Consider the following 26,746-nt stretch of genomic DNA (forward strand, 5'->3'; position numbering starts at 1 on the left):
CACGCCTTCGCCAACTTTCTCTGCGGAGCAGGAGAAACGGTCCTTACCTTGTGACGAACGAAAGATTGTAAGAAGCGGACGAATTTCTGACTCCAGTTTTTCCTTCTTCTCCTGATTTCTCAAAACATTTTTCACCATCGTCAGTGCCTTTTCTCATGTCAGGAGAGCTCTGTGATGGAGTGATATTTATTGCTTCTTCCCTTTTTGGTGCTGTGAACGAAATAGATCAGTATTCTCGTGGAGGCCTACATGTGCTGTTTTTCAGACGACAATGAATCTCTGCTCTTTCTGCTATTTCTGTTCGTTGATAAATGAGCTCTGAAGTGGTGCTCTTTTTCGTTGCTCAATAGTACTAAAGGCACGAGAGATTGTTCAGTGTCTTCGATAAGGAAAAGCTCTGTATTGGGTTCACCCTGCATTTACTGGCTGAACCGAAACATTTTCATTGTAGCAGAGTCTCCTCGCTGGCTGCTTCTCAACTGAAACCAACTTCGTTCTTTCTCTCTCTACATTCCTCCTATAGCTGACTAATTTATGTGTGATCGATATTAGAATCAGCTTCATTCCTCGTCCTTCTGGACGATACTCGTATAAACACGCTCTTTTCTCTCATTTTCTCTCTGTCTGCACGTAAACTTAGATAAACTAATCGTGTGAGGAGTTAAGGTAACAATGGCTGGAAACGAGTGGATCAATGGCTACCTGGAAGCGATCTTGGACAGTGGAGCCACGGCTATTGAAGAGAAGCCCACCACTGTAAATGTGCGAGAAAGAGGTCATTTCAATCCTACCACGTATTTTGTTGAGGAGGTGGTCTCTGGCGTCGATGAGACCGATCTCCACCGTACATGGATTAAAGTTGTGGCCACTCGAAACTCCCGAGAGAGAAGTAACCGACTCGAGAACATGTGCTGGAGAATCTGGCACCTCGCTCGTAGAAAGAAGCAGGTAAAGAACTACCCATCCAAGTTTTGTTAGACATTTGTGTAAAATCAATAAAAAGCACGGCTTTGAATGAATTTAATTGTGATTTATAATTTTGCTATATTCCACGTCTGGGTGATTTTATATGTCTTCGTTATGCATGCATGTTACATCTTTAATCTGCTTTTTTTATTTCTTAAAAAAATCTTTAATCTGCTTTTGTTCATTAAAGTACAGATCTGAAAAAAATTGGGCAGCGAAAAAGATATCTTTATTAGCTTAATTTACAGTAATGGTGATCACCTTTTCCTGGTTGCCCTTCTTTTTATTTTGTACATTTACTTCTTAAATTAGTAAAATGATAAAATTCCATGGATTTTAGCGGTACCTGGAATCTTTTATAGAATTGATTGTCATAATATTTTGGGATGGTATGTTTTCCCTCTGTTGATATTTGCTGACTATCTTGACAATTTCACTTTAAGTAGCTCGACCTATTAAGAAATGGGCTGTTTTTTTCTTTTGTGGAAGCAGCTTGTTTGATTTTGGTTTGGTCACTTACATTTGACTATCCGTTGATACTTAATTTTTACTACTATTCCTAAAATGGACAAACTGTGTCATCTTATTGTATGATTTTCCCAAGAACTTCCATGCGGTTGTTTGATTTTCTTTAATTCTCACTGGTTGTAGACGCGACATGAGGCTGATATTTATTTACTAAATACATGCTTCTATAATGGCTAGGCTTACACTCTTTTAACGATTTACTGAACAACAAAGAATTTATCTGCTGAATATTAGCTATATCATTTCACAGAAGTTCAGCTTTCTCAATTACAACAGTTTAATTGTTATTTGTAATAGTTGTCCAGAAAATTAAGTTGCTTACAATTTTACTGAATTCTCACGGATGCTAGCTCTTCGTGAACACTGGTGATCCTGTATCAAAGTTTTCATTAGTTTATAGTTTTGAAATGTAGTTTTTTTTATTATTTTCTTTATTTCCTGTATGCAAACTTTTGATTATTACCAGTGTGGCTGTACTCAGTTTTGTTAAACAGGAGGGCAATTATAACGTAAAGTTGGGCAGTTCTAGGAGTTAGTTTCCTTACTGACTAAGGAAAGGTTTATTATTTAATCTGGATTATCCTTTTCATCCCTTAATTTTATTTTTTAGGATTTATTTCAGCATCCATAAAAAATTCAATTGCCAGAGTGAAGGTTCTTGATTATCTTGGTTTCTTATAGCTATCTCAACGGAAAGAGAGATTAGAGGAATTCTAGCTCTTCAGAGAGAGGAGAGGAGAGAAGAAAGAGAGATGTAAGGACAAATTTGAGCTAAGAGGAAGAGGCTTGAGTGCTACATGCCTTGAGGCTGTATTTATAGTTGTTGAAAGGTGTTTACAATGACTACAGTGTTTTTATGGCTACAAGCATCAAAAGGAAAAAAAACATGAAAACTTCAAAAATTGGATTACTTTCTTTTACATGATCATTGCTAATTGGTCTGAATAAATGGCACTTTATTTTCATTCAAATGAGGGAGGCCAATTAATTTTAACTCTCCAGACTGGATAAATTGGGAAGAAATGGCATAATGATTTGAAAGAACAAATTGTCTAGGTAACATGTTAATTCTCATTCCATGAATGCAAAATGCAGTCCGTTGTGCAGATGAACAAGTGGTATGGATTTTCACTAATTACGGCTTAATTGATTTTCTTCCTATTTTTAGTTGGAATGGGAAGATTTCCAACGTCTTGCAAATCGGAGATGGGAACGAGAGCTGGGCCGCCAAGATGCCACTGAGGACATGTCAGAAGACTTGTCCGAGGGGGAGAAAGGAGATATTTTGGGGGATTTTGTTCAGTGTGAAACCCCAAGGAAAAATTTTCAAAGAAACGTATCTGATCTCCAATTCTGGTCCGATGACAATAGAGGGAATAAACTCTACATTGTTCTCATTAGGTATGTTACAAAAAACAGTTTGTGACTACCGTTTTTGGAGTGAAAATTATCTTTGTAATTTACTCACTCTAGGATTGCTAATCTTACATTCCAGTTCTCATGAATTTTCTGGCTTTGGAATTATTTCTTGAAGAAAACATACAATGGTTTAGGCAGGAGAGCAGGATTAGGTTAACTTTGGATGTTAAATACAGAATTGTGAGCACAATTTTTACAATTATATCCTGTTCAACAATGTATCCTATTTTTGAGTGGGAGAAAGCTTATAATGCATTAGATGTAGGTAAATTAAGTTTCTTATGGTGTGTAACTGCAAATGTTCAAGGTTCTCGTAAGACTGTAAATGCAGATATTGGTTGCAAAAATTTAAGGATATTGAGTTGTAATAAGAATGTTTAGTCATTTAAAAAATTTTATCCATGTGAAATGCCTTTTTTTAAGGTAAGGCATTAACATGCATTTATCTCTTACAATCTAGTAAAGAGATACTAATTTCACTTTTAAAGGTGGATACCAAAATCCTGGATAGTATTTATATTTCACTTAATGGGCCTACCTTTATGCTTCGAAAAGCAAGCCTCACATGAACAGCCTGGCAAACAACTGAACAAAAGCTAGTGAGGTACTACAACATACCCAAGTTTATGATTTGGATTTTGATATAAAGTTTAATCAAATTCTACTCTAATGTATAACAAAATAAATTTATGGATAATTTTTAAATTTAACATTTTTTTCCTTGATAGATGCTTTGCCTGTTGTGTAGTGTCTTAAGTTGGTTGACTATACTTTATCATAAACAATGATTAAGGCTGATCATTGTACTTGTAAACTAGCATGCATGGTCTAGTTCGTGGAGATAATATGGAACTTGGCCGAGATTCTGATACTGGTGGTCAGGTAATAACTATCTTAACCTCATTAAAAAATCAACTGATAATCATACATTTTTTATAGTGAATTTTTTATGAATATCTCAGGTAAAATATGTGGTTGAACTTTCCCGAGCACTGGCAATGATGCCAGGAGTATACCGGGTAGACCTTTTCACTCGCCAAATCTCATCTCCTGATGTGGACTGGAGTTATGGGGAGCCCACAGAAATGTTAACCACTTATGATGCAGATGCCCCTGATGTTGGAGAGAGCAGTGGAGCCTACATTGTGCGTATACCTTGTGGTCCAAGGGATAAATATATGCGGAAAGAGTTATTATGGCCCCACATTCAAGAATTTGTGGATGGTGCTTTGGCGCACATTGTCAACATGTCTAAGGTGTTGGGTGAACAGATTGGGGGGGGTCAACCTGTTTGGCCGTATGTGATTCATGGTCATTATGCTGATGCAGGAGATAGTGCTGCTCTCCTTTCAGGAGCTTTAAATGTTCCCATGGTTCTTACTGGTCACTCTTTGGGTAGGAATAAGTTGGAACAGTTGCTTAAGCAAGGAAGACAATCAAAGGAAGATATAGATGCAACTTATAAGATTATGCGAAGAATAGAAGCAGAAGAACTATCATTGGATGCAGCAGAGCTAGTAATTACAAGTACCAAGCAAGAAATTGAGGAACAATGGGGCCTTTATGATGGTTTTGATGTCAAGCTTGAGAAGGTGTTGAGAGCCCGTGCCCGCCGTGGGGTCAACTGCTATGGACGATACATGCCCAGGATGGTGGTAAGTGCAGTTTGAACAGTTTCATGCATAAAACCCCGATTCATTGATACCGAGTATGGATGTATACAATGTGATAATTCTTCATGGTAATACATGTAACAGGTTATTCCTCCTGGTATGGATTTCAGCAATGTGGTAATTCAGGAAGACTCACCTGAAGCAGATGGAGAACTAGCAGCCCTTATCGGTGGCACAGATGGATCCTCCCCCAGGGCTGTCCCACAAATATGGTTTGAAGTAAGTGCTTTGTATTCTTGACCGGCCAAATCCAAATTTACTATCTATGGAATTGGACGTTGGGCTGATGATCTATTGAACTGTTAGATTTTACATTCTTGATTGTTTGAAGGCTCTGACAGAGACTGCCTACTTCTATCTTCACGTATTATTTATACAGGTGATGCGCTTCTTAACGAACCCTCACAAACCTATGATCTTGGCCTTATCAAGACCAGATCCTAAAAAGAACATTACGACTCTTTTGAAGGCTTTTGGGGAGTGCCGCCCATTACGAGAACTTGCAAACCTTGTAAGCTATTATGGTAGTCTTTTTTCCGGTTTGTTTTTTGTTTTATCTTTGTAAATACTTTCACTAAGTAAAATAAAGTTAAAATGAATAAAATTAAATGACCTAATTATTTGACATCTCTATTTAAATGCAAAGAACTTTGTATGTTATTACACAGACTTTGATAATGGGAAACAGAGATGACATAGATGTGATGTCTGCCGGAAATGCCAGTGTTCTCACAACAGTTCTAAAGCTGATCGATAAGTATGATTTGTATGGTTTAGTAGCCTACCCTAAGCATCACAAGCAATTTGATGTCCCAGAAATCTATCGTCTGGCAGCTAAAACAAAGGTTTGTTCAATTTATGATCTTTCTTTTTTCTGTGGGGAGGTGATATTTTAGAGACTAGAATATATAACTATCAATAACCACTAGAAGAAACCACCACTTCAAAGAAACTTACTTTTTTTTTATGTACTGAATTAAGACAAACCACATCCTGATTGATTCCTGCATATAAAATGATAACAATGATTAACTGTTCTCGAGTTACCAAGAACCATGATTAACTAAGTCAATGAGATTGGCAGGGAGTCTTCATAAATCCTGCCTTGGTTGAGCCATTTGGGCTTACTCTAATTGAGGTTAGTTGTCTGCATCCATATCCTCTCTTCTTTTTGTATAATATTTAACAGAAATATAACCCTGCTTTTGGTAAAAAAATAGGCTGCTGCACATGGACTCCCAATGGTAGCAACGAAAAATGGTGGTCCAGTTGACATTCATCGGGTAAATTTCTCTCTCTCTCTCTCTCTCTCTCTCTCTCTCTCCTACATGGTCTGATAGGTTATTGTCTAATTATTTAGACGACAATGCCGTCAGCTGAAAGACTAGGAAGACCTGTTGTTCACACTTGATCACTTCTTGATTACCTGTTAAGTTAAGCCAATTTCTGTTGGTCCTATCATCTATCTAAGGTCAGTCAAATCTAGCTTATGTAATGTGAGCTTAAACAGTTAGTTAGTTTCAGCTGATTGAACAATTAAACATGTTCTTAGATTAATCATAGAGGCAGTATTTAGAGGGTGTGGCCAGTCAGCTACTGCAGGAGTAGTTATACATTTTTCAAGCATATTTTTGTAAATGGCTTGACAAAGGAGTTGCAATCATATTCTTTGGTAAAAATCACAAAGTTCTGTAATTTAATGACATTGAATTTGAAAAAAGTGGGAGAGAGATAATTAGGTCGTGTATGGTTTTATCTTTTGTTGCTACACCATGTGGCCCAACGTCTGCTAGTAATCAAGCATGAAGAAGTTGAAAGTCATAATAATGCATTCCTTATTTTTTTTAACTAAAATAAACGATATTGCATTCCTTTTTTTCAATTAAGGTGGGTCTCTAACAGCTTCATTGGGTTAGACAACAAGATGATATCAGTATAAATATGAATTAAATAAGACCCTTACTTATTTCAGGTTATTTTTTGTCATTCTTTTCCTTTTAAATGAGCAAATAGAATTTCCAAAAGGTAAGGTTTGGTTTTAAATTTTGTATCCATGGAAAAATAGACATATAAACAGAAGTTTGGGTGATAACAAGTTTTTTACTTTATATGTGATACTTTTTTCAAGTGCCGGTGTCAGGTTAGAACAAAAACGAAAGAGCAATAGAGCCTCATATTCTACCCACTAAATGGATGGTAATAAATTCAACTTCATTCACAATTAATCTATTGTACCATTTCTGCTTATGCAAGCTTTGTAGTTATAATATATAGGCAACTTTCCCTGATTTATATTCTACTACATTGTAACATCTTGTGAAGGGCATTAGTGCTAACATTATGTTTTTTAACTTTGCCCGCTTAGGCTTTGAACAATGGGTTGTTAGTGGACCCACATGACGAAAAAGCAATCGCTGATGCACTGCTAAAACTAGTTGCTGAAAAGAATTTATGGCATGATTGTCAAAAGAATGGCTGGAGAAACATTCATTTGTTTTCATGGCCTGAGCATTGCCGGACATATTTAACCTGGGTTGCAGCTTGTAGAATGAGATACCCCCAGTGGCAGACTGACACTCCACTGGATGAAATTGCTGCGGAAGAATCTCTCAGTGACTCTCTAAAAGATGTCCAGGACATGTCTTTAAGGCTCTCTGTGGATGACAAGTCTTCATTAAATGGGTCAGTAGAGTATAATCAGATTGAACGGGAGAAAGCTGCAGAAAAGGGAGACCCAGAGCTGCAAGACCAGGTCAAAAGAATCTTGAACAGGATTAAGAAACCAAGCTCAGAAGCTAAAGAAAAGGAAGGGGTAAGGAAACATAACGAAAATGGAGCAGGCACGGTTAACAAGTATCCTGCTTTGAGGCGAAGAAAGAGGCTCATTGTTATTGCATTGGATAGCTATGATGATCAAGGAAATCCTAGCCGAAAATTGTTGCAGATTGTGCAGGAGATTTTTAAGGCTGTTAGATTAGATTCTCAAATGGCAAGAGTCACAGGATTTGCTCTTTCTACTGCAATGCCAATTTCAGAAACAATTAATTTTCTGAAGTCTGGTAAAATCCAGGCAACAGATTTTGATGCAATTATTTGTAGTAGTGGGAGTGAAGTGTATTATCCAGGCATTAATCAGCCGATGGATGATGATGGTGAAAATATTTCCTCAGACCCTGATTATGCTTCCCATATTGACTACCGTTGGGGGTGTGATGGTTTGAAGAAAACCATTTACAAGTTAATGAGCACACAGGATGGGAAACCTGATAAATCTGAGGACACGTCACTTGCCATTAATGAAGATGCAAATTCAAATACCGGTCATTGTATCTCATACTTCATAAAAAATTCTGCAAAGGTATATTTGGTTGGCAAAAGAAGTATTAACTGAAGTTGTTTTTCAGTATGGTGCATTTGGTATGTTAAAGTGTGTACTTTTTCAGGCAAGGAGAGTGGATGACTTACGGCAGAAGCTTAGGATGCGAGGCCTACGTTGCCACCCGATGTGCTGCAGGAATTCTACTCGTTTACAGGTGGTTCCTCTCCTAGCATCTCGGTCACAAGCACTCAGGTATGCTCCTAGTTTACCTTTGATACTTATATGTAGATTAATAGTACCTGTATTTAGGAAGTCCAATAATTTTCTTTGTTAGTTGTTATATGAATAGGTGGCGGAGTTGGGTCAGAGTCCTCACTGCTCTGTTGTTTTTTGGTTTTTCTGGTTGTTAGGTACTTTTTTGCTCGCTGGGGTCTGAATGTTGCAAACATGTATGTATTTGTGGGCGAAATGGGTGATACAGACTATGAAGAACAGATATCTGGGGCTCACAAGACAATCATCATGAAGGGTGTCGTGGAGAAAGGATCAGAGGAGCTGCTAAGAACCGTAGGGAGCTATCAGAGGGATGATATTGTTCCAAGGGAAAGCCCCCTTGTGGCCTATACACATGAAAATACAGCAGAGGCAATTGCTGGAGCGATTAAGGAGGTCTCTAGAACATCTGGGATGCTGTAAGACAGTGGTTTAAATATCGAAGACAAAAGCTCTGTTGAGTAGCAGAGGAGCTGATATTTATTATTCTTATATTGCGTTTAAACAAAAATAGAATACCAGGGTTCCAAATATTATTTAAGTTGGTATTTGTGAACACATTATTTCACTTTCAAGTAATAAATAAGTTACATTTCTTTTTAACTATAGCAGATGCAGCACCATAGTATGTAATTCAGCAACTAGCTGTGATGAGCTTTTCATAGCTGCAGTGTTTCTCTGGTTTTGTCCCTTACGGTGCCTTACATGTCCAGCCGAATTCTTGCAGCTGTGACGGTGGATGGCCATGACGCTACTCATCTCTGTCAAAAAACTTGCCCAATTAAATTATCTAGAATTCCCTCCCCCTTATATATTTCTTATACACACCCAAACTAGTTCTGCTATGATGGTAATTGTCTTCGTAATCTCCCTTGGTTGAACATCCCTCAGGATCTAGATGCTTGCAATTCTTCTTCAAAATCAGCCACCCAAATGATTGAAAGCAGATCAAATGTTACTTATAAAATGAACCACTTCTTGTTAGGCTCAAGTGAGACTGAAACAAATCAGTTCGGTTGCTGCCCTCTCGAAGTGGATAAATGCTTTGATAGGCCTGCAGTTCCTCTTCATGATGTTCAACCACAAACTGGAACCTATTTCTACAATCTTTTGCCTAAAGACAAAATTGGAATTAGTCCACTGCTTCATAAGGTCATCCCATGTGAACAATCTCCACGTCTAAAACCATGAACCACTTCTTGTCCTTGACAACGATCTCTCAAACAATGATCCTTATAGATCTTTGTCGTCAATTTGAGGGTGGCAGGGGCTGTGTTCAGTAATGCAAAAGCAGTTGCCCATCTCTCACTCTTATTACACAGTAAATTCCTGTAAGACAACCTCATCATAGTGCGCACTGTATCATACCCCTTTTTTTTCAGATTATGGATGACATTTATCGCTTCTTTCTTAGTTCAACTCTGCATGACCAGGCACCTTTTTTACACCCACTTTTTTAATCATATTCCTCACTTTTGAAACTTCGTCCCATTTTTTTGCTAAAGCAAAAATATTTGAAATTAAAGCATATATTCCCGGATCATTCGGTTCAAGCTGAAGGACCTGTTTTGCAATTATCTCCCCAATCTCCAAGTTTCCATAGTTACAGCAGCCTGAAAGGAGAGCAACCAAAATTGTGATCCGTGGTTCCACTTTCATGGATTTAATAAGCTCAAAGGCTTCCTCTATGTTGCCTGCACGAGCCAGAAGATCCACCATGCATGTGTAGTGCTTCTCACTAGGCTCAATCTGATATTCTCTCACCATTAGGTTAAACCAATATTGACCTTCCTTGACAAGGCCTGAATGGCTTAGAGCTGATAAGAGAGAAGCAAAAGTAGCATCATTTGGTCTTAGATCAGTCTCAGTCATTTGATGGAAGAGTGAAAGAGCTTCCACAACTTCACCATGGACCCCATAACCTGTAATCATAGAATTCCAAGAGATTGAGTCTCGAAGGCTAACACGATCAAAAAGAGTTCGAGCACTTGACAAACAACCACATTTGGAGTACATGTCAATCACTGCAGTACCTGACATTGGATCAATGTTAAGCCTCCTTGTCATAAACCCATGTATACATTTTCCTAGTTTTAAATGTCCAATATGAGCACATGCTAATAACGCACTCACTAGTGTCTGCTTATCGGGCTGAAACCCAGTGTGTTGCATCTCAATCAAAAGTCCAAGTGCCTCACCTGCAAACCCATTTTGTGCAAAGCCTGAAATGAGTGCTCCCCATGAAATCACATTCTTGTAAGTCATTCGATGAAAAACCCGGCAAGCAAGATTACGGTTGCCTTTCTTAGCATACATGTCTACCAGTCCAGTTTCAATTACAACATCCATGACAATGTCTCGTCTTATCATTCTTCCATGAACAGAGAGACCCACTTTTAAATCTCTAAGATATGTACAAGCTTGTACTAATCCTAACATGACAATTCCATCTTCCTCTATCCCTTCTTCTTTCATCCTTCTATAGACACTAATCGCTTCAGTTGCCAACCCAGTCTGCGCAAAACCAGAGATCATGGTAGTCCAGGAAATTATATCTTTCTCACTCATCTCATCAAATAGTTTAGTCGCTTCAGTCATCCTCCCGCACTTGGCATACAAATTCAAAACTGATGATGCCACAAAAATGTCATCTTTGTACCCAGAACGAATCACATGTGACAAAATCTCTTCCCCAGTTTTGAGATCAAATGAGCAAGTGCAAGCCCTCAAAGAGACCGTGAAAGTCGGGCTGTCTGGTCGAATTCCTTCGGAAATCAAGCGTTGCAGGAGTTTTAAGACTTCGAGATATGAATCACTACGAGAGTAGCCCGTGATCAGAGCATTCCACAATGAGACATTCTTCTGGGGCGTTTTGTCAAACACCAGACAAGCAGATGAAATATCGTCTGTCTTAGCATAAAGCGTCATTAGCTGGCTGATGGAGTAAACGTGATTGGAAAGTCCGTTTAAGATCACCTGTGCGTGAACTTGGGTGACGGCTTTTGGATCTCTGCATGCTGAAAGCATATATCTAGGCCACAGCCGTTGCATCTATTTCTGTAAATAGATCTTCCCGCTCGTTTTTAAATAGGTGTTGGAGGATAACGGTAACCGGCTCAGTGCAGCTGCCTCGTTGTACAAACGGTAGAGAGCATAGATCTTGACCGTTTATCTTGTCGTATCCCAGTGGACAGGAACACGGGTAGAAGTGAAACCAGACCGATTAGGTTCTAATCATAAAAGTGAGAAGGAAACCACAACAAATGAATCATCAACTTTCAATCTCAACTCTACTCTCACTACATCTGACACTTTCATGGCTCATGGTGAGGGTAAAAGAGGTCATGGTTGAGTTAGGTCAAGTCATGGTCGTGGGTGCAATAAGGTGATAAGAGGTGTGTTCATTGTGGAATAAATAATTACTTCTTTGACAAATACTGGGTAAATTTGCAAAAACCAACATGGGCTAACTCGAGTTTAATTGAAGATGAGAAAATGTCAACTAATGAGACTTAAAGGATAAATTCACATCATCACACCCCACAACATTGGACTCTTAATCTTCTTCCATTGTGAGTGCTACCATGGCAAACTCAGGTATGACTACTCTACTTATGTCCTCAATCCCTTGTAGATCATTGACTCTGGAGTGTCACAAGTTCATGGTGAGGATATTGTACAAACTACTCAACACACGTCATTGTCTCAGGTCTTATTTGTTCTCAAATGTACAGCTAATATTTTGTTTGTAAGTAGTATTAGTAAGTCTTTGAATTGTGCTAAAGACTTTTCACGTTACCTCTTGTATTTTCCAGGATTTGTAGATAAAGAAGATGAAGATTGATTTTGGGAATAAGAAATGTGGGCTTTGTGTTCTATATGACATATTTATTCTAAAGATGATGGCTTTGTCAACAAACACTACCATATTTGTGGTACATGCGCGTTATACATCCATCTTCAACTCAGGTATGCCACTTCATTCCTTATATGCCGTATGATCTATCTTTCAAGTGTGAATTGTGTCAACTTAGAAAGAGCTAGTTTTCTAATAACTTCGAATCAAAGTTTCAATTTTTCTGAATTAGTTTATTTTGATATATGCCCCTCATATAGAATCTCGAGTATTTTTTGTTTCAAATATTGTGTCGTTTATAAGCGTCTTTAATAGGGATATTTGGGTGTATCTTATTCAAATGTATTTAATGTATTTATAAAGATTTTAATTAAATAAAAACCCAATTTGGGACTTCTATTTTTGTATCTTTTGTATTGATAATGATTTGGAGTTCCTTACCAAAAATTAAATATTTTTGGAAATGTAAGGAATTAAATATCAATTTTTTTGTGCATACGCCCATCAACCAAATTGGGTTAATGAACGAAAAATAAACATCTACTTGAGACTTCCTAACTTCATTATATTAAACAAATGTTCCTTTGTCATTTTTGGGGTGATGTAATTATAATTTTATATTATTTAATTTAACCACATGCATGCATGGACAAATTTCTATCTAGGTATTGAAACCTCAATGTAAAATATTTGATGTATGTCATGGAGTGTTTATTCTACTTATTTATTTACTCGCTAAAGTATTTTCTCCTTATTCCATCAAGTGTGTCCTTTTGGGTTATTCACGTTATTAGAAAGAATATAAGTATTACAATTCTTTTATATTGGAAATTATGTCTTTGTTGTTGTTACTTTTTTTTTAAATACACCTTATTTTTCATCATCATGTGCGTCTCCACCAATTACATTGAGCCCTATTGAAGAAAGTTCAATTGTACCAAAATCCAATTTCTCTGAGTATTATGGGTAGTTCAATAGTAAGTACACCAATCACCTTTGAAGCCGCTTTAAGTATTCAACGATACAATGTAAATCAAACAAAACCTCCTCAAGTCCAACCATTGAACTCCTTCATTTTACCTTACCAGATGCACTTTGAAAAGGAAAAAAAGTCATATACTTCTAATCTAGTATCCAAATACATGTTCTTAAATTTTTTGTCTATCTTCCTATAAATCATTTGCATTCCTTACCTACTTCTATTCCTTGTAAATTGTAGGATACCTTAGTGTTGCCCAAGTGGAAAGAACCCATGGATGAGTAGTTGAAGGCCTTGGTTTTAGGGGTATATGGACATTGTGTGACCCACATGAGGGTATTGCCTTTGTCGGATGCCGTTGGGTTATACCATTAAATACAGAGCATTTAGGAGTATTAAAAGGTACAAAGCCCATTTGGTCAACAAAGCCTACACCCAAACCTATGGTATTGATGTGTTTGAAAGGTTTTCTCCCGTCACTCATCTTACTTCTATAAAGATTTTGGTCTTTATGACAGTCAATAAAGGATGATCTTACTTCAATTAAATATCAAAAAATATTTTTATTTTTATTTTTTTATAGTAATTTGTAGGGAGGTGTATACGGAACAACCTTCTGGGTATATTGCTCGGAGGGGGGATGAGAAAGGTGTGCAAATTGTAGAATGCTATTTAAAGCTTGAAACAGAGTCCTCAAACTTTGCTTAAATTTTTTAACAAAGTAATTATAAAATATTGTTTTATAAGAAACCATTGTGAGCATTCTATATAAACATAGTATAGATGCTTACTACGTAAGTTAATTTATGCCATTTTTATAAGACTAAACATATAATTTGTTGTTGCTTTGTTCAGGGTAATTTGATTAGTTAAAAGAGTAAGAAACATAGTATAGTAGCCAACTCTAGTGTCATAACAAAATATAGAGTGATGGTTTATACAGTGAGTGAGAGTTCATGTGGGTGAAATAAATTTTTGCTAAGTTATGATTTTAGTTTACAAAGCCTATGGTTTTTAAAGTGTCACAAACAATAATTTTTATAGTGAATAATCCAGTTTTCGATGAGAGAACTAAATACATAATGTAGATTGCTATTTTATCATAGATGTTGTAAAATAAGAGAAGGTTGTTACACCTCGTGTGAAATCATCTAAACAATTGGTGGTGTATTGGCCCAAACATTGGAAAACATGAACATCGATATTTTGTGAGAAATTGGAACTATTTGATATTTACACTTTAAATTGAGGGGAGTATCAAAATATTAGTCCAAAGGTACTTCAATAATTTTTTATGATTATATGTCCCTTATAAGATAGTAAAAAATTTGTCTTCACCTTAAGAGTTCTATGTTTCAATTTTTAGTTTAGTTTTAGTAGTATTTAGGCGCATGTAACGTTTTTCTTTTTTATATAGGCAAACATCGGAACTTTTTAAGGTCAAATAGAAACACTAGAAATGAAGATGAAGATGAAGATGAACTTCAAATTTTATATTTGTTGACTAACCCCTCTATAGAGAACATAATTGCACCAACTCTAAAAAATGGAGATAATGCGGAGAAAAATTAGTTTTTATTATTTTAAGAAATAATTTAAAATAAATAAATAAAATTAATTCTTTGCTGACGCGTGAAGACGCGTGGCGCAGGTGGATTCACTTGCTCAGCTGTTACCTAGCTGACGCATTACCCTTTGGGTTCCGAATATCAATTACTAACAACCAGATCTGGCTTCCTCTGTCCATCTCCCAGCTTTCATCTTTCCTTCCAAATCTCTTGGGTTTCGCTTCAAAACCCTAGACTTCCCGATCGAGTTTTATCGTTTTTATCTAAATTCTCAATCATGAGGAGGTAAGATCAACATTTGGGTTCATGGAACGACAAATGTCATGTTTCATAGCTCAACTGCGTGTGATCTCTTACTGCTGTTTGTCTCTTGCTTTTCTTTTTGTTTCTGCTTTACAGAGCTGGGGATGTGTTCGGACGGAGGGCCGGGCATCGGCAGCTGAAGCAGCTGAGCGGGGGAATGAGAGGATTGGTGGGGCGCTTGTCTGTGGCAGTTGTTGCCCTTTTGATTTGCACAGTCTTTTTGTTCTCTACGATTGGACGGAACCGGCCAGCCATTCGGTCCAAGGTTTGTTTTGCCGTGTTGATAACTCTCATCAATAAAGCTATGAATTTGACTTCCTATCAGATACTACTCACTTGTTTGAATGGTCTGTGACTGACTGTAGAATGCATGCCTATTTTGTATTAAAGAACTTTTGATCCATTCCATATTTTGAGATGCGCTGTTGTTTTAATACACCGGGAGTGGTTAGTGTAGATTTAAAACTCTGAACTGTGTCTGTGTAAACATTTTTTACCGGATTTACTTGGTTCTTTTTGAGGCCCATTAACTTTAAAATCTATGTTTTTCTTCACTTGCCACTGTATGTTCTATCGTTACGTTAACGACAAATAAATGTCTTATGCTTTTTGGTCTTGTGATCTGTTGATAATGCTGTGTATAATTGCTCCATATGTATTATTTCTTCTTCTTATGATCTTTTTTATATCTCTTGGACCTTCTTTCTGTAGGTTAACTTGGATGATCTGTGGGAAACTGCACCTTCTGAAGGTTGGAGGCCATCTTCTGCTCCAAGATCTAGTTGGCCTCGTATGTAATATTGTCTCAACTTCTGAATATTTTCTGCCCTTTGCCTATTCCTTTTTGGCATTATTGAAATAAATTAAGTACTTCTGTATTCATACGATGTATCTTAGGATCTTGCTCTTCCCCTATCTTAATGCGAGGCATTGGGTCCAAGTCTTAGGGGTGATTGGCGCATCTTGGTTGTGTCTGACCAGTATTAAAAAAATTCTTGCAGCTCCTCCAAATGAGAGTAACGGGTACTTACGTGTTCGCTGCAATGGTGGTCTGAATCAACAACGCAGTGCGGTTGGTATCATTCTGATGTTTACATTGTCCATTAAGTTTTTTCTTTCACCTCCCTCAATTTATGTAGTTGGGTAAAGATGGGCATTTATTTTCATTTTCTGTGGCATTGTTCTTAACCTAGCTGCAGCCATTGAGTTCTTTTTAAATCCATCGGGTATAAGACTGCCTTTTTTTGTATTTAGACACCATGATTCTTTTTAATTATTAAAAGAAAATTCCAATCTTGATTAGTAGTTAATTTGAGGCAATATTTTTTAAAATTTATCTGTGAAGAACCTCAAAAAAGTGCTGTTATAGGCAAGGAGTAAGAAAACTACTGTAGCTTGAGTTTGCACTTTCAAGTTCCAACCTACAGAGACTACAGAAAATTGTAAATTTGCACATTTGCTAGCTTTGACTTACTGAGAATTGCAATATTCTAGTGTAGGCTATGAAACAAAAAACTTAAAAACACAAACAATTCCAAAAATTACAAGAAAAAAAAAAGAATTGCATAGGAACAATAGAGGGAACACCATAAGTCTCTGAGTGATGAGGTGAACCAAAGATCTACTTTGGTAGCACGTTGAAATTTACAAGAGAAAAGAGAGAGAGATTTGTGTTTTCAGACCCCCATCTCCCCTATTTATAATTAAACAATATTCAAAAGTACATCAATATCCTTGAAGCCTGTAAACACTAGGAATTTATTTTTTAAGGGAAAATACTTTCCTAGAAAATAAGTAAAACCTCATTATACCTTCCAACACAAAGTTATTGTGATATATATTCTAATCATCTATCAAATTGTCAACCAGGATTCTCTTTCTTATGAAAGGTATAGATGCTTTGGGGATTATATAATACTAGCTGTTTTCACTTTATTTTAATACTGACATACCCATAATTTAGTTAAAATGTTCTATGCAAATGCAGATTTTTCAAAAAGCATTCCAGGTCATGCATCAATGTGGTATAAATTAACTCACTTGTTCTTGGCCTTGTAGATATGCAATGCGGTTCTTGCTGCAAGAATAATGAATGCAACACTTGTGCTGCCAGAGTTAGATACCAATTCCTTTTGGCGGGATGAGAGGTAATCAGTTTCAGTGCAATTCCTGTATTGTAAATGAGTTCTACACAAAACTTGTTAACATTCAGCACAAATAAAAAAATAAATATTTGTTTTCTTGAATGATTAATGAAATCCTATTTCATTGTCATATTGATGGTGTCATCTTATGTACCCTTTTTAGTTTTTATATTGTTTTGAAGACCACTTGTCGTTAATGGATATTGGTAATATGGCTGAAAAAAAAGAGCTTCTCAAAACATCTGCCCTTTTTAGGTGTTTTAGTGATTTATTCAACTCAAAGTAATACATCTGTTCTTCATTTTATCGCTCTTTGTTGCATTTAAATGCTTTCTTACTTGCACTTAAAAAAATTAATGCTTTTAATTTCACCTTAGAGGTACTTTTTTTTCAGAAGAATTTATCTTCCATACAATGGATTCAGAAACCCATGGTAGTTACAAGCAATAAATATTGACCTTATAGCAGAAGTAAATCAAGGTTCAAAAAAAAAAAAAAAAACAAAGCTCCTATACTGCTTAGGAACTTCTCAGCAATGGAGGACAGTTTTTGGTGTTTTACGGATTGCATATTTTTTTTTTTTTTGGTTCTTCAGTTCTTTGTTGAGCTTACTTTCCTGTGTCCATACACTCGCGTGCAATTATATCACTACATGAACTTCAGTAACAAGTCATTGTCCTATTTCCAGTGGTTTTAAGGGTGTCTACGATGTTGAGCACTTCATTAAGTCACTGAGGTATGATGTAAGTATTGTCGAAAGCCTTCCTGATGTTCATGACCATGGAAAATCTAAGAAGATGAAAGCCTATCAGGTGAGCTGCTGACATGCTTATTGTACCTTTATCTATTTTGTTGTTGAACTGACACATAGCTGGGAAGGAAGTTAAGCTTTGTTATCTTTCATTGGCAAGTAAATGTGATTGATCAGCCAATTCGGCTGCTGATTTATGTGCTAAACTAGCCCCCCTTCAATCTCTTGTTGTTAGGGGAGGTCTCCCTTGATGTATCTTCCCTTTCTTTAAAATAAAATTATCATCATTTAAAAAAAAGTAAATGTGATTGATATTTTTTTTCCTAGCCCCCTCAAAATCTTCGAATCATTAGGTAAGAATCTTTCGAGACTTGCATTATTTGTTTTATTGTGTATACAATAATCACAGTTGTTTCTGGCATATTTTCTTTCTTTCCTAGTGTATATGAAACCAAACACTATGAGAACAATAATCACGGTTGTTTCTGGCATATTTTCTTTCTTTCATACACAAACCTCCCTTCCCCCCAACCAACCCCCCCACCCAAGCCTTGAGACAAAGGCCCAATTCATCATATTCTTTTGGTACTTGCATTCTCTGTTTCGTTGTGTATATGGAACCAAACACTATGAGAACAATTATCATGGTTGTTTCCAGCATACTTTTTTTCTACCCTTGAGACAAAGGCCCAAGTCATCATATTTCTTTATGACAAACTAATAAAAAGTCATCCACTTCCCAGTTTTACTGATTAGAAGAAACTGGTATCTCTATCAAGAATTTATTCTCTAGGCCAGGTTCCCACTTCCACTGAGCTCTACAAAGTGAGTTGTGATGGCAGTTCAAGAGGCAGCCCTGGCCTGTGAGCTTGGGATGAGAGATCATTGATCATGGAGTTGAGTCTTAATATCCTACTGTAGTCAATCTTGGGGTGCCAGTTCTTATTTTGAATTGTCTTTGTGGGCTGAAAATTTTCAACATTACTTTCTGTCATCTTCTCATTGTTGGAGGGGTTCGGGCAACTTTTCTAATAATTGTTGACACTCTCTTTGATTGTCAAACTTTCTGTCGGGTTCCTTGTCTCTAAGATAAGCTGCTTGACACCATCTTACTGTGCCATTTATTTAGAAAAAAAAAGAAACATCTTGTCGTGAAGTTCATGTTTTTGTGTTATTTGTCTGCTCCGTGGCCCGTAGTTTCATTTTTTGTTGTTGTTGTTTATATTAGTTATCTTCTCCCAGCTTCTCAGTTTCAGGGAGCTGACATTTCTCATCTTCTCCAGTAGCATTTTCTTGATTGAATTTTTGTAGGAGCAAACTAGTTATCAGGCTCTGTCAGATTTTTGGGCTAATTAGCTTGAAAAGTGGTCTCAAGAGGAAGATAAATTAGAGCTGTCTCAATTTCTATTTCTTCTACATACTTATTCGTGTCTCTATGATTTGTTTATTGTCCTTCAGATTCGCCCACCAAGAGATGCTCCTCCTTCCTGGTACACCACTGTTGCGTTGCAGAAAATGAAGGAGCATGGTGCCATTTACCTGACTCCATTTTCCCATCGTTTGGCAGAAGAGCTGGATAACTCTGAATACCAGAGGCTGAGGTGCCGAGTGAATTATCATGCACTTAGATTCAAGCCTAACATAATGAAATTAAGTAATGAAATAGTTAGTAAGCTTCGCTCACAGGGCCACTTCATGGCAATACACCTTCGCTTCGAGATGGATATGCTTGCATTTGCTGGGTAAGAAAAGAAGACAATCTGCTAGTTTAAAATTTCTTTTCTACTAAATACATGAACTGTTTTTCTTGTATCTGTGTAAAGAGCCTCCATTTTTCTAACATTAAATAATCACTTTTTTTTGTGATTTTGAATAACAAAATAGGCATACATTTAGCAAGTGATAGGATCAAACTGCTCAAGGTTCTTGATATCACATAGCATACTCTTTTGAAGCCCTCCTTAGTATTGTGAGTTGTAGTTAATGTCTTGTATAATACTTTTGTAGATGAAGTTCTATTTCAGTAACTTTTTTTTAATAAAGCGTAATTTTATTAGCAGAAAACAGAACAAAACAAACAGAATAGTAGGAAGGGCGGTGTCCTCTGCAGCTGGATTCCTTGACTTATTCGGCCATTTGCATTCATATTTGGGTATCCCACCTGTGACCTGTATCAGGAAGCTCTCACACTAAGCCATTTGCTTTCCCATTTGGAATCCTACAATGTTCTTGATCCTGCCATTCTGGTCCTTCACAGACTCCACTAAAGTTAAAATTTGTGTCTTTTAACATGTGGTTTAAGGCTCTTCAAAGACAACTTTCATAATCCTTTGGATATTATGTACCAGAACAAAAATAATCTTTTTTGGAATCTGATGACAAAGAATCACCACACTTCATCCAAGTAGGGTAAGACTGTGGGAGATCCTTCATTTCTGGCCTTTCTTGGGCTCGTCTGAGTGAAGTGATCCATAAGGATTGGAGGGTGGCCTCTATCTGTTTTAGTATTGTTGGGGTTAATGACCTACACCAAGGGGATATCAATTGAATTACATATTACTGGATGCAAATAATACCTAGACACCTTGGAACCTGGCTGAAATTACAGCCATATCATTTCTGTTATAGGCATCATATGATATTACCATATGGGCTTAAATGATCTTTCATCAAGGTCCTAAAGCTCATGTGGGCAACTGGTCTGATCCTCTGCTGGTTGATGGGATTCGACACCTTCTTCAAGGTCTTAAAGCTCATGTTTGTAACTGGTCTAATCTTCTCCTGGTGGGAGAGGATTCCACAGTTATTTATCTGTTGGCCATCAGATAAAAACACCCCCCATGGTTGCATCATGAAGTTTCCTATGAGATCATGGATATCTCTTTTCTTGGCAGAACCAACTGCAAGATGAATGAATTGTCTTACTGCAGTAGTGTTTTCTGTCAACATCTTGTCGTTAGGAACATGTTTCCAATTGACTTGATTTGTTAGGTCAGTTAGGTTCAGTTGATTTTGTGAAGACGTCTAGATAAAGACGAGGTTTTCTGGCTAAGATGTACTCCCAGTAATGATCACTGCTCTGATACTATGTAAAAAATGTGAAAATCGATAGAGAGAGAGAGAGAGAGAGAGAGAGAGAGAGAGAGAGAGAGAGAGAGAGAGAAGATGCCAAAGCTCTGAATGATCTATGTGCACGACCCCCAGTGCTATTTATTTAGGTTAAGTCATAATTTACAGAAATGACAAAAATGCTTGTCTTACATAGAAAACACCTATTCCCTTATAACTCCTATTCTACTCTTCCTATGAATATAAAAATTTGTATGTAGACTAAATCAAGCATGCTCAACTAGATAGGGCCATAATATAAAATATTCGGTCATGTAAAATGACCAAAGTACCCTTGAGCTGATTTTCTCACATCTCTCATTTGATTCCTTGGATAACTCAGTGGAACTCTCTTAGCATGCTTCTTTTCTCCATGTCTTGACGGTTCTTTTTCTTTGGCATGGAATCAAGATTCTATGCAAGTCTGACTCATTGATCACAGAATTAATAAGAATTTTATTGAAGCAAGGAAGGAAATAGGTGGCTGGGTAAAGCTGCTACATATTTCTAGGAGAAAATATGGAACACAATTAGATGGGAAAACAGGGAAGGAGTGGCCCTGGGAGCTGTTTATTTTATGAAAAATCCGTTCAGGTTTCTTGGGGTCCACATGCTGAGGGACAACTCTCAGGCTGATTAATTGACTAACAGAGTATCAAGGTGATAGTTTTTTTCTCATATTTTATTTCTGATTAAGGTTAGATACCTTCTTTTACTTCATCCCTCTTTCCCTCCCCCTTTCTTCAATAAAATACCTTTTTTTTTTATGGTCAAGATCTGGAAAAAGACTTTAAACATGTACTAGGAATAGGATTTCTGCTTAGAAGATGACTAAGATAAAAGCCTATTATTAAACTATCTCCTGTCTATTGAGGGATTGAAGCCAAAAGTGCTTTAAAAAATAGACTGAATGTTGGCTACTGAGTTCACATTATGATTCTTGTACATCTCAAACATCAGCAAAAAATCTTTTAGTTGAAGGATGGAATCTATGCATAGAAAATGTTTCTAGCCCGGAATTATCAAGGATTTGAATATCTGCTTTGGCCACTCAAGAACTTTTCATTATCTGATGGTGAATAATCAAATGTGTTGCCTTTCATGATGTTAGTTTAACTTCTTTAATGATGTGGCTGACATCTAGATATTCGTATGTCAACTTTCACACTCACAACTTGCTGTGAAGTACTTACCAGATCTCTGCCTTGAATATCACTTTGGAAGGCATGGTGATATCTGTTCAATTAAAAGATTAACTCTGGTAGAACTAGTTTTGAAGAAAAAGCTTGTATTCTGAATTTTGTATGAAAACCTTTCAGGTGCCTTGACATATTTACACTTGAAGAGCAAAAAATCTTGAAGAAATATCGAAAGGAAAACTTTGCACCTAAAGAACTTAATTATAATGTAAGAAGAGCCATTGGGAAGTGCCCATTGACCCCAGAAGAGGTAATATGTTGCTTTTGTTATCTTTTCTGAAATTAAATTTTCTGTCGTCAAGCATTCTTCATTAGTGGTTAGTGTCAGATGGTAAACATGTTGCAATTATTACTAGAAATGGGTCGTCAATTATCTGAAGCCCTCTCCAGTCATCACCTTTGTGGTCTTGGGTGGAAGAGGACTCTAAGGTGGTCATTGGATGGTGTTCCTCCCACTTGGAGGCACTGGCAGACCCTCCAGGACATTTTTTTATCTCTCTTCTTCTTTGGATATCTCATGGTTTCATCTACAGCAATCAACCAACTCTGTGGCTAACCATTTTGTTAGGCAAGGAGTCACCCTTCAATCTCTCATTTTCTGAAGCTCCTCCTTGCCTCTTTTGTAGTTCTATGTGGCTTTTTGCCTTTTAATATAATCTCATCTCTCAAAAAAAAAAAAAAAAAAAAAAATTCTAGAAATGTAAAGGAGTATGGACCTAAGTCCATCTAAGCCTATGTGCACTTATTTTTCAATTTAACTAGAATTGAATGACTAAAAATCATTTTTTTCTTACTCTAGTTGTCCCATGCATTCATATTAATATTCATTTGAGATTTTTTTTATTCTTATCAAAATTTAATAATAAAATACAGATAGTGGCATTTTTAAAAAAATAATGAAGTAAGATGGTATTCTTGTTGTTTTTTTTTTATGATTCTTGTTTTTTTTAAATAGTGCTGAAGATGGTATTCTTGTTAATAGAGTAATTTTTCTAAGAAATGAAAAGTTGGGTATAGCCAAAGTTGTTGGACTTGCGTCCAACCTCCTTTCCATCTTTTTTTTTTTTTTAATGAAATGTGATTTTATTAAGAGACCAAAAAGGAAGAGCTAACTCCTAACAACAAGAGATTGCAAGGAGGCTCCTTACTTGGCTAAAACCTCCTTTCCCTCTTTTGTTATTGTCTTTATAACATCTGGCCCTCAGCTAACAATCAGCTGTGGATATGCAGAATCATGTGGGAACTTATTGCCTAGTTTGAGAATCCCATCATTGAATAAGTCCCATTGAAGAGCATCAGTTGGATTTGGATGTTCTAACTGTTTGATCTTGCCATTGATGTGCTCTAGTTGCAATTCTATTAGGATGATGATTTTTTTTTCAATAGAATGATGTGATATTTTCTCTCTTTGGAATGTTTTCTGTTGTGAAGTATTCATGTTTTGTTCCTTGTTAGAATTTCTTCATGTAAAAAAAAAAAAACACTATAACTCTAGCTATAAATCTGTCAGATCAATGCTGCCGAGCTGATGGCAAGATAACACAACCTCCTCTAGGACATTTCTGTGTTCTTCTGTTTTGGTTCCTTTTTTTAATGCTGCAAGGCTTGAGCTTCTCCATTCACATAAAGTTCCTTTTTTATGATTCTTCCGTTTCTGTCTGTTCCTATTAATAGTTGGAAGGGGGTTTCACCTGTCTTCTATTTCGCATACAAGTTAACAAACTTGATTCTTCCGTTCTAAAAAAAATACAAGAATATGGTTTCAATTGTTTAAATTTTTTACTAGATGCCATATTTTTCGATCAACATATTTAGTGCATGTGAATACCCATTATGTAATTTTGTACACAGCCTTCTATTGTGTCTGAGAAAAGTAAAATTAAATCTTGTACTCCGAGTTGTGTCACATTGTGGTACTTACGTAAGTATTGAATCGTGATTTGTGTTTGGCTTTTAATGTTGTTAGTGCTTTTTGCTTTTCTGAGTGAGTCTGCTCAACCAGTAAAATTAGTCCTTTCTTTTGAAAAGTCGGTTATATTAGTCCTTGCCCGTTGAATTTTATTAAGATAATTCCTCATAAATCTTTTCATCAAATTATTCATTGCCTCCAGAGGAATGATCCAGTTTTGCATTTGTCTTCTTCCCTCATATCATCTTCTGAATGAAGCTGGTCCTGTCCAGCAAATCAATGTTCAATTTGGTCTATTTGCTTAATGATAAGAACTGCAACTGTAAAACAGGCAAGTGAAAACCATGCAATAACTTTTCTCTAGCGAAGTATGAACGCAAGATAGTAACTGTACTGGATCCATATTATTAGCATCTGCATTAGATCACAAATAAACAGAAAAGAGAGAGGATATTAAAGGGGAATGTTATTTTCAATGACAGACCGTGAGTACTGTGAGCAAATGGCAGCTCCTAAAAGTATAAGTTTTGTTAGCAATCTAGAAATAACTCCACAAACCCTCTTTTTAGACAAATGATTTTCTACCAATGAATCGAGGACAATCCATTAATTTTTTCTTTGCAGGTAGGTCTCATCTTGAGGGCCGTGGGATTTGACAACTCCACACGCATTTACCTTGCTGCTGGCGAACTGTTTGGTGGGGAGCGATTCATGAAGCCATTTCGAGATTTGTTCCCACGTCTTGAAAACCATTCTACGGTTCTCACTGCTGAAGAATTGCAGGAAAATACTCGGGGTTTAGTAGGGGCTGCGGTAGACTATATGGTTTGTCTCCTAGCAGATATATTTATGCCCACATATGATGGGCCCAGCAACTTTGCCAACAACTTAATGGGGCACCGCCTTTATTATGGATTTCGGACTACTATCCAGCCTGACAGGAAAGCTTTAGCCCCTATTTTTGTTGACAGGGAAAATGGCCGGACAGCTGGTTTTGCGGATGCCATTCGCAAGGTCATGTTCAACACCGAGTTTGGAGGTCCTCATAAACGCGTCCATCCAGAATCATTCTACACGAACTCATGGCCTGAATGTTTTTGCCAGAAATCAGCCAAGAACACCGGGGACAAGTGCCCACCTGATAATGCTCTGGAGGTACTGAACAGCCGTTTGCAGACAGAAAAACGCGAGTCAGAGTCCAATCAATCTGAGGTCGAGGCATTGCGAGTAAATGAAGAAGCCCAAGCTACTGATTAAATATAGAGATCCGTCGAAATTTCCTTGCCGGGAAAGACTACTCACCTGTAACAAAGCAGAAATAGTCTCTGACAGAGCAGCTGGGATGTGTAATATTCGGAACGTTGAGTATTTGTTGCTTGTTTGTAACACGCGGAAGAGTGTAGGACCTTGTATTCCATTCTTTTTACTCCCCATGTGAGGGGGAATATCTACATATGTCATACTTTGTACATAATGCAGCGGCTTTTGTGAAATAAAATTTTAGCAGCTTGATTGATGGGCTCATTGTCTGCTACTCTAAGACTGTCAGAGAAGAGGGGGCGAGAGAGAGAGAGAGAGAGAGAGAAAAGCTGGAAGTTGGAAATGGATACTTACCGGATTTGGAACTATTTCATTCTGCAACGGCGTCGTTCCATTCTAGACAGCTTGGTTCAGTTAAGTCTCTCTTTCTACATCAATTATAATAAATAGTCTTTTTTGCTGAAATAAAAAAGTTAGAACCTCGATGGTTCATTTGGATCAATGCGAGTCTTATATTTTATAGGCTCTCACGTTTTCTGTCTTAATAAGCTTTTTTAACTTAATAATAAAAACCGTTAAACCAACTTAAATGGGTTTGACCAATCAAACTATGTTGAATCAATAGCCTCAAGACTCGACTCTGAAGTAGAATCACTCTCTCAATATAAGGCTAGCATCGGAGAGGGAATTGCCCAATATGTATCTTATCTGGGGATATCCGGTACACAACAAAAATGATTACGACCACTCCTGAAGCGCAGCAGCTGCCCTGGAGAAGTTAAATTTCGACACCAATGTTGAGGATGCTCTCCTTAACAAAGCCATCGTCTTACAAGCTGTGGATCAGGAGCACCGTGACAAAGGGAGATCACCGCGAGCCAGAGGATAAATGTCCTAGGAGGAGGTCGCCTCTTTCTTGCCTTGCAGGACTGTGACCTGACCTAGCTACCAGATTGGCTCAGCCGGTTTTTACCCTTTCTGGTTAAAAACAGAGTCTGGGTAAACGGAATTCAACCAGTTGGTCTATTACAGGTTTAATATCCCTTGTATCGTATGGAGAATAATAATTTTAAAATGAAAAAATTACAGCCTCAAGGCTGAATTAAGCAAAAATCCTTCTAATATACCTAATCAAGGTCCCCTCAACCTATGCACTCTAATTATCTGTTCACTAGTTAATAAGTGTTGTAGTAACAAGAAAACATAAAGAACAGAGTGCAGTGCAGATGGCTGCACCCATATGTTAAATTGAAAAGGCAAAGATATTTGCAGAAATACCATCACAAAACGTTGCCTTGTGACAATTTCATCATTAATTTAAAAAGATGCGAAAAACTAACATGAAGATAAGCTTGAATGCATTTGGAAAGCAAAGCGTAAAGGAAATAAAGACTAAACTACATTGAAAGCTAGACAACCTAGTGTTGCACCAAACAAGGACTTTGTCGAATTTTCCTTTTTTGCCTATTTGCATTACTTTCCACAACATTT

The 26,746-nt window shown here is 37.0% G+C and overlaps 3 protein-coding genes across 3 annotated transcripts; 2 read left to right on the forward strand and 1 right to left on the reverse strand.

The window, feature by feature from the left end:
* The first annotated feature begins 672 nt into the window (after nucleotides 1–672).
* LOC137956852 (probable sucrose-phosphate synthase 3) lies at nucleotides 673–8,693 on the forward strand. Its single transcript, XM_068804502.1, has 12 exons — nucleotides 673–948; nucleotides 2,663–2,895; nucleotides 3,732–3,795; nucleotides 3,876–4,568; nucleotides 4,671–4,805; nucleotides 4,966–5,097; nucleotides 5,255–5,431; nucleotides 5,671–5,724; nucleotides 5,807–5,869; nucleotides 6,952–7,944; nucleotides 8,030–8,157; nucleotides 8,316–8,693. Exons 1-12 carry the CDS (start codon nucleotides 673–675, stop codon nucleotides 8,599–8,601), a joined length of 3,234 nt encoding a protein of 1,077 aa, XP_068660603.1. The 3' UTR covers nucleotides 8,602–8,693.
* An 895-nt stretch (nucleotides 8,694–9,588) lies between these two features.
* Nucleotides 9,589–11,229, reverse strand: LOC137956859 (putative pentatricopeptide repeat-containing protein At3g25060, mitochondrial). The gene has a single exon (XM_068804514.1). It carries the CDS (start codon nucleotides 11,227–11,229, stop codon nucleotides 9,589–9,591), a length of 1,641 nt encoding a protein of 546 aa, XP_068660615.1.
* Nucleotides 11,230–14,735: 3,506 nt separating this feature from the next.
* LOC137943529 (O-fucosyltransferase 1) lies at nucleotides 14,736–25,511 on the forward strand. Its single transcript, XM_068789023.1, has 9 exons — nucleotides 14,736–14,866; nucleotides 14,981–15,149; nucleotides 15,596–15,674; nucleotides 15,886–15,956; nucleotides 16,943–17,031; nucleotides 17,717–17,840; nucleotides 19,238–19,521; nucleotides 22,207–22,336; nucleotides 24,620–25,511. The coding sequence occupies exons 1-9, from the start codon at nucleotides 14,859–14,861 to the stop codon at nucleotides 25,250–25,252; spliced, it is 1,587 nt and encodes a 528-aa protein (XP_068645124.1). The 5' UTR covers nucleotides 14,736–14,858; the 3' UTR covers nucleotides 25,253–25,511.
* Nucleotides 25,512–26,746: the final 1,235 nt, after the last annotated feature.

The sequence above is a fragment of the Aristolochia californica genome, unplaced genomic scaffold, assembly GCF_029961685.1.
Source record: "Aristolochia californica isolate CCGP_79_NKW_82.1479 unplaced genomic scaffold, dmAriCali1.0.hap1 SCAF_1, whole genome shotgun sequence".
Classification (NCBI taxonomy): domain Eukaryota; kingdom Viridiplantae; phylum Streptophyta; class Magnoliopsida; order Piperales; family Aristolochiaceae; genus Aristolochia; species Aristolochia californica.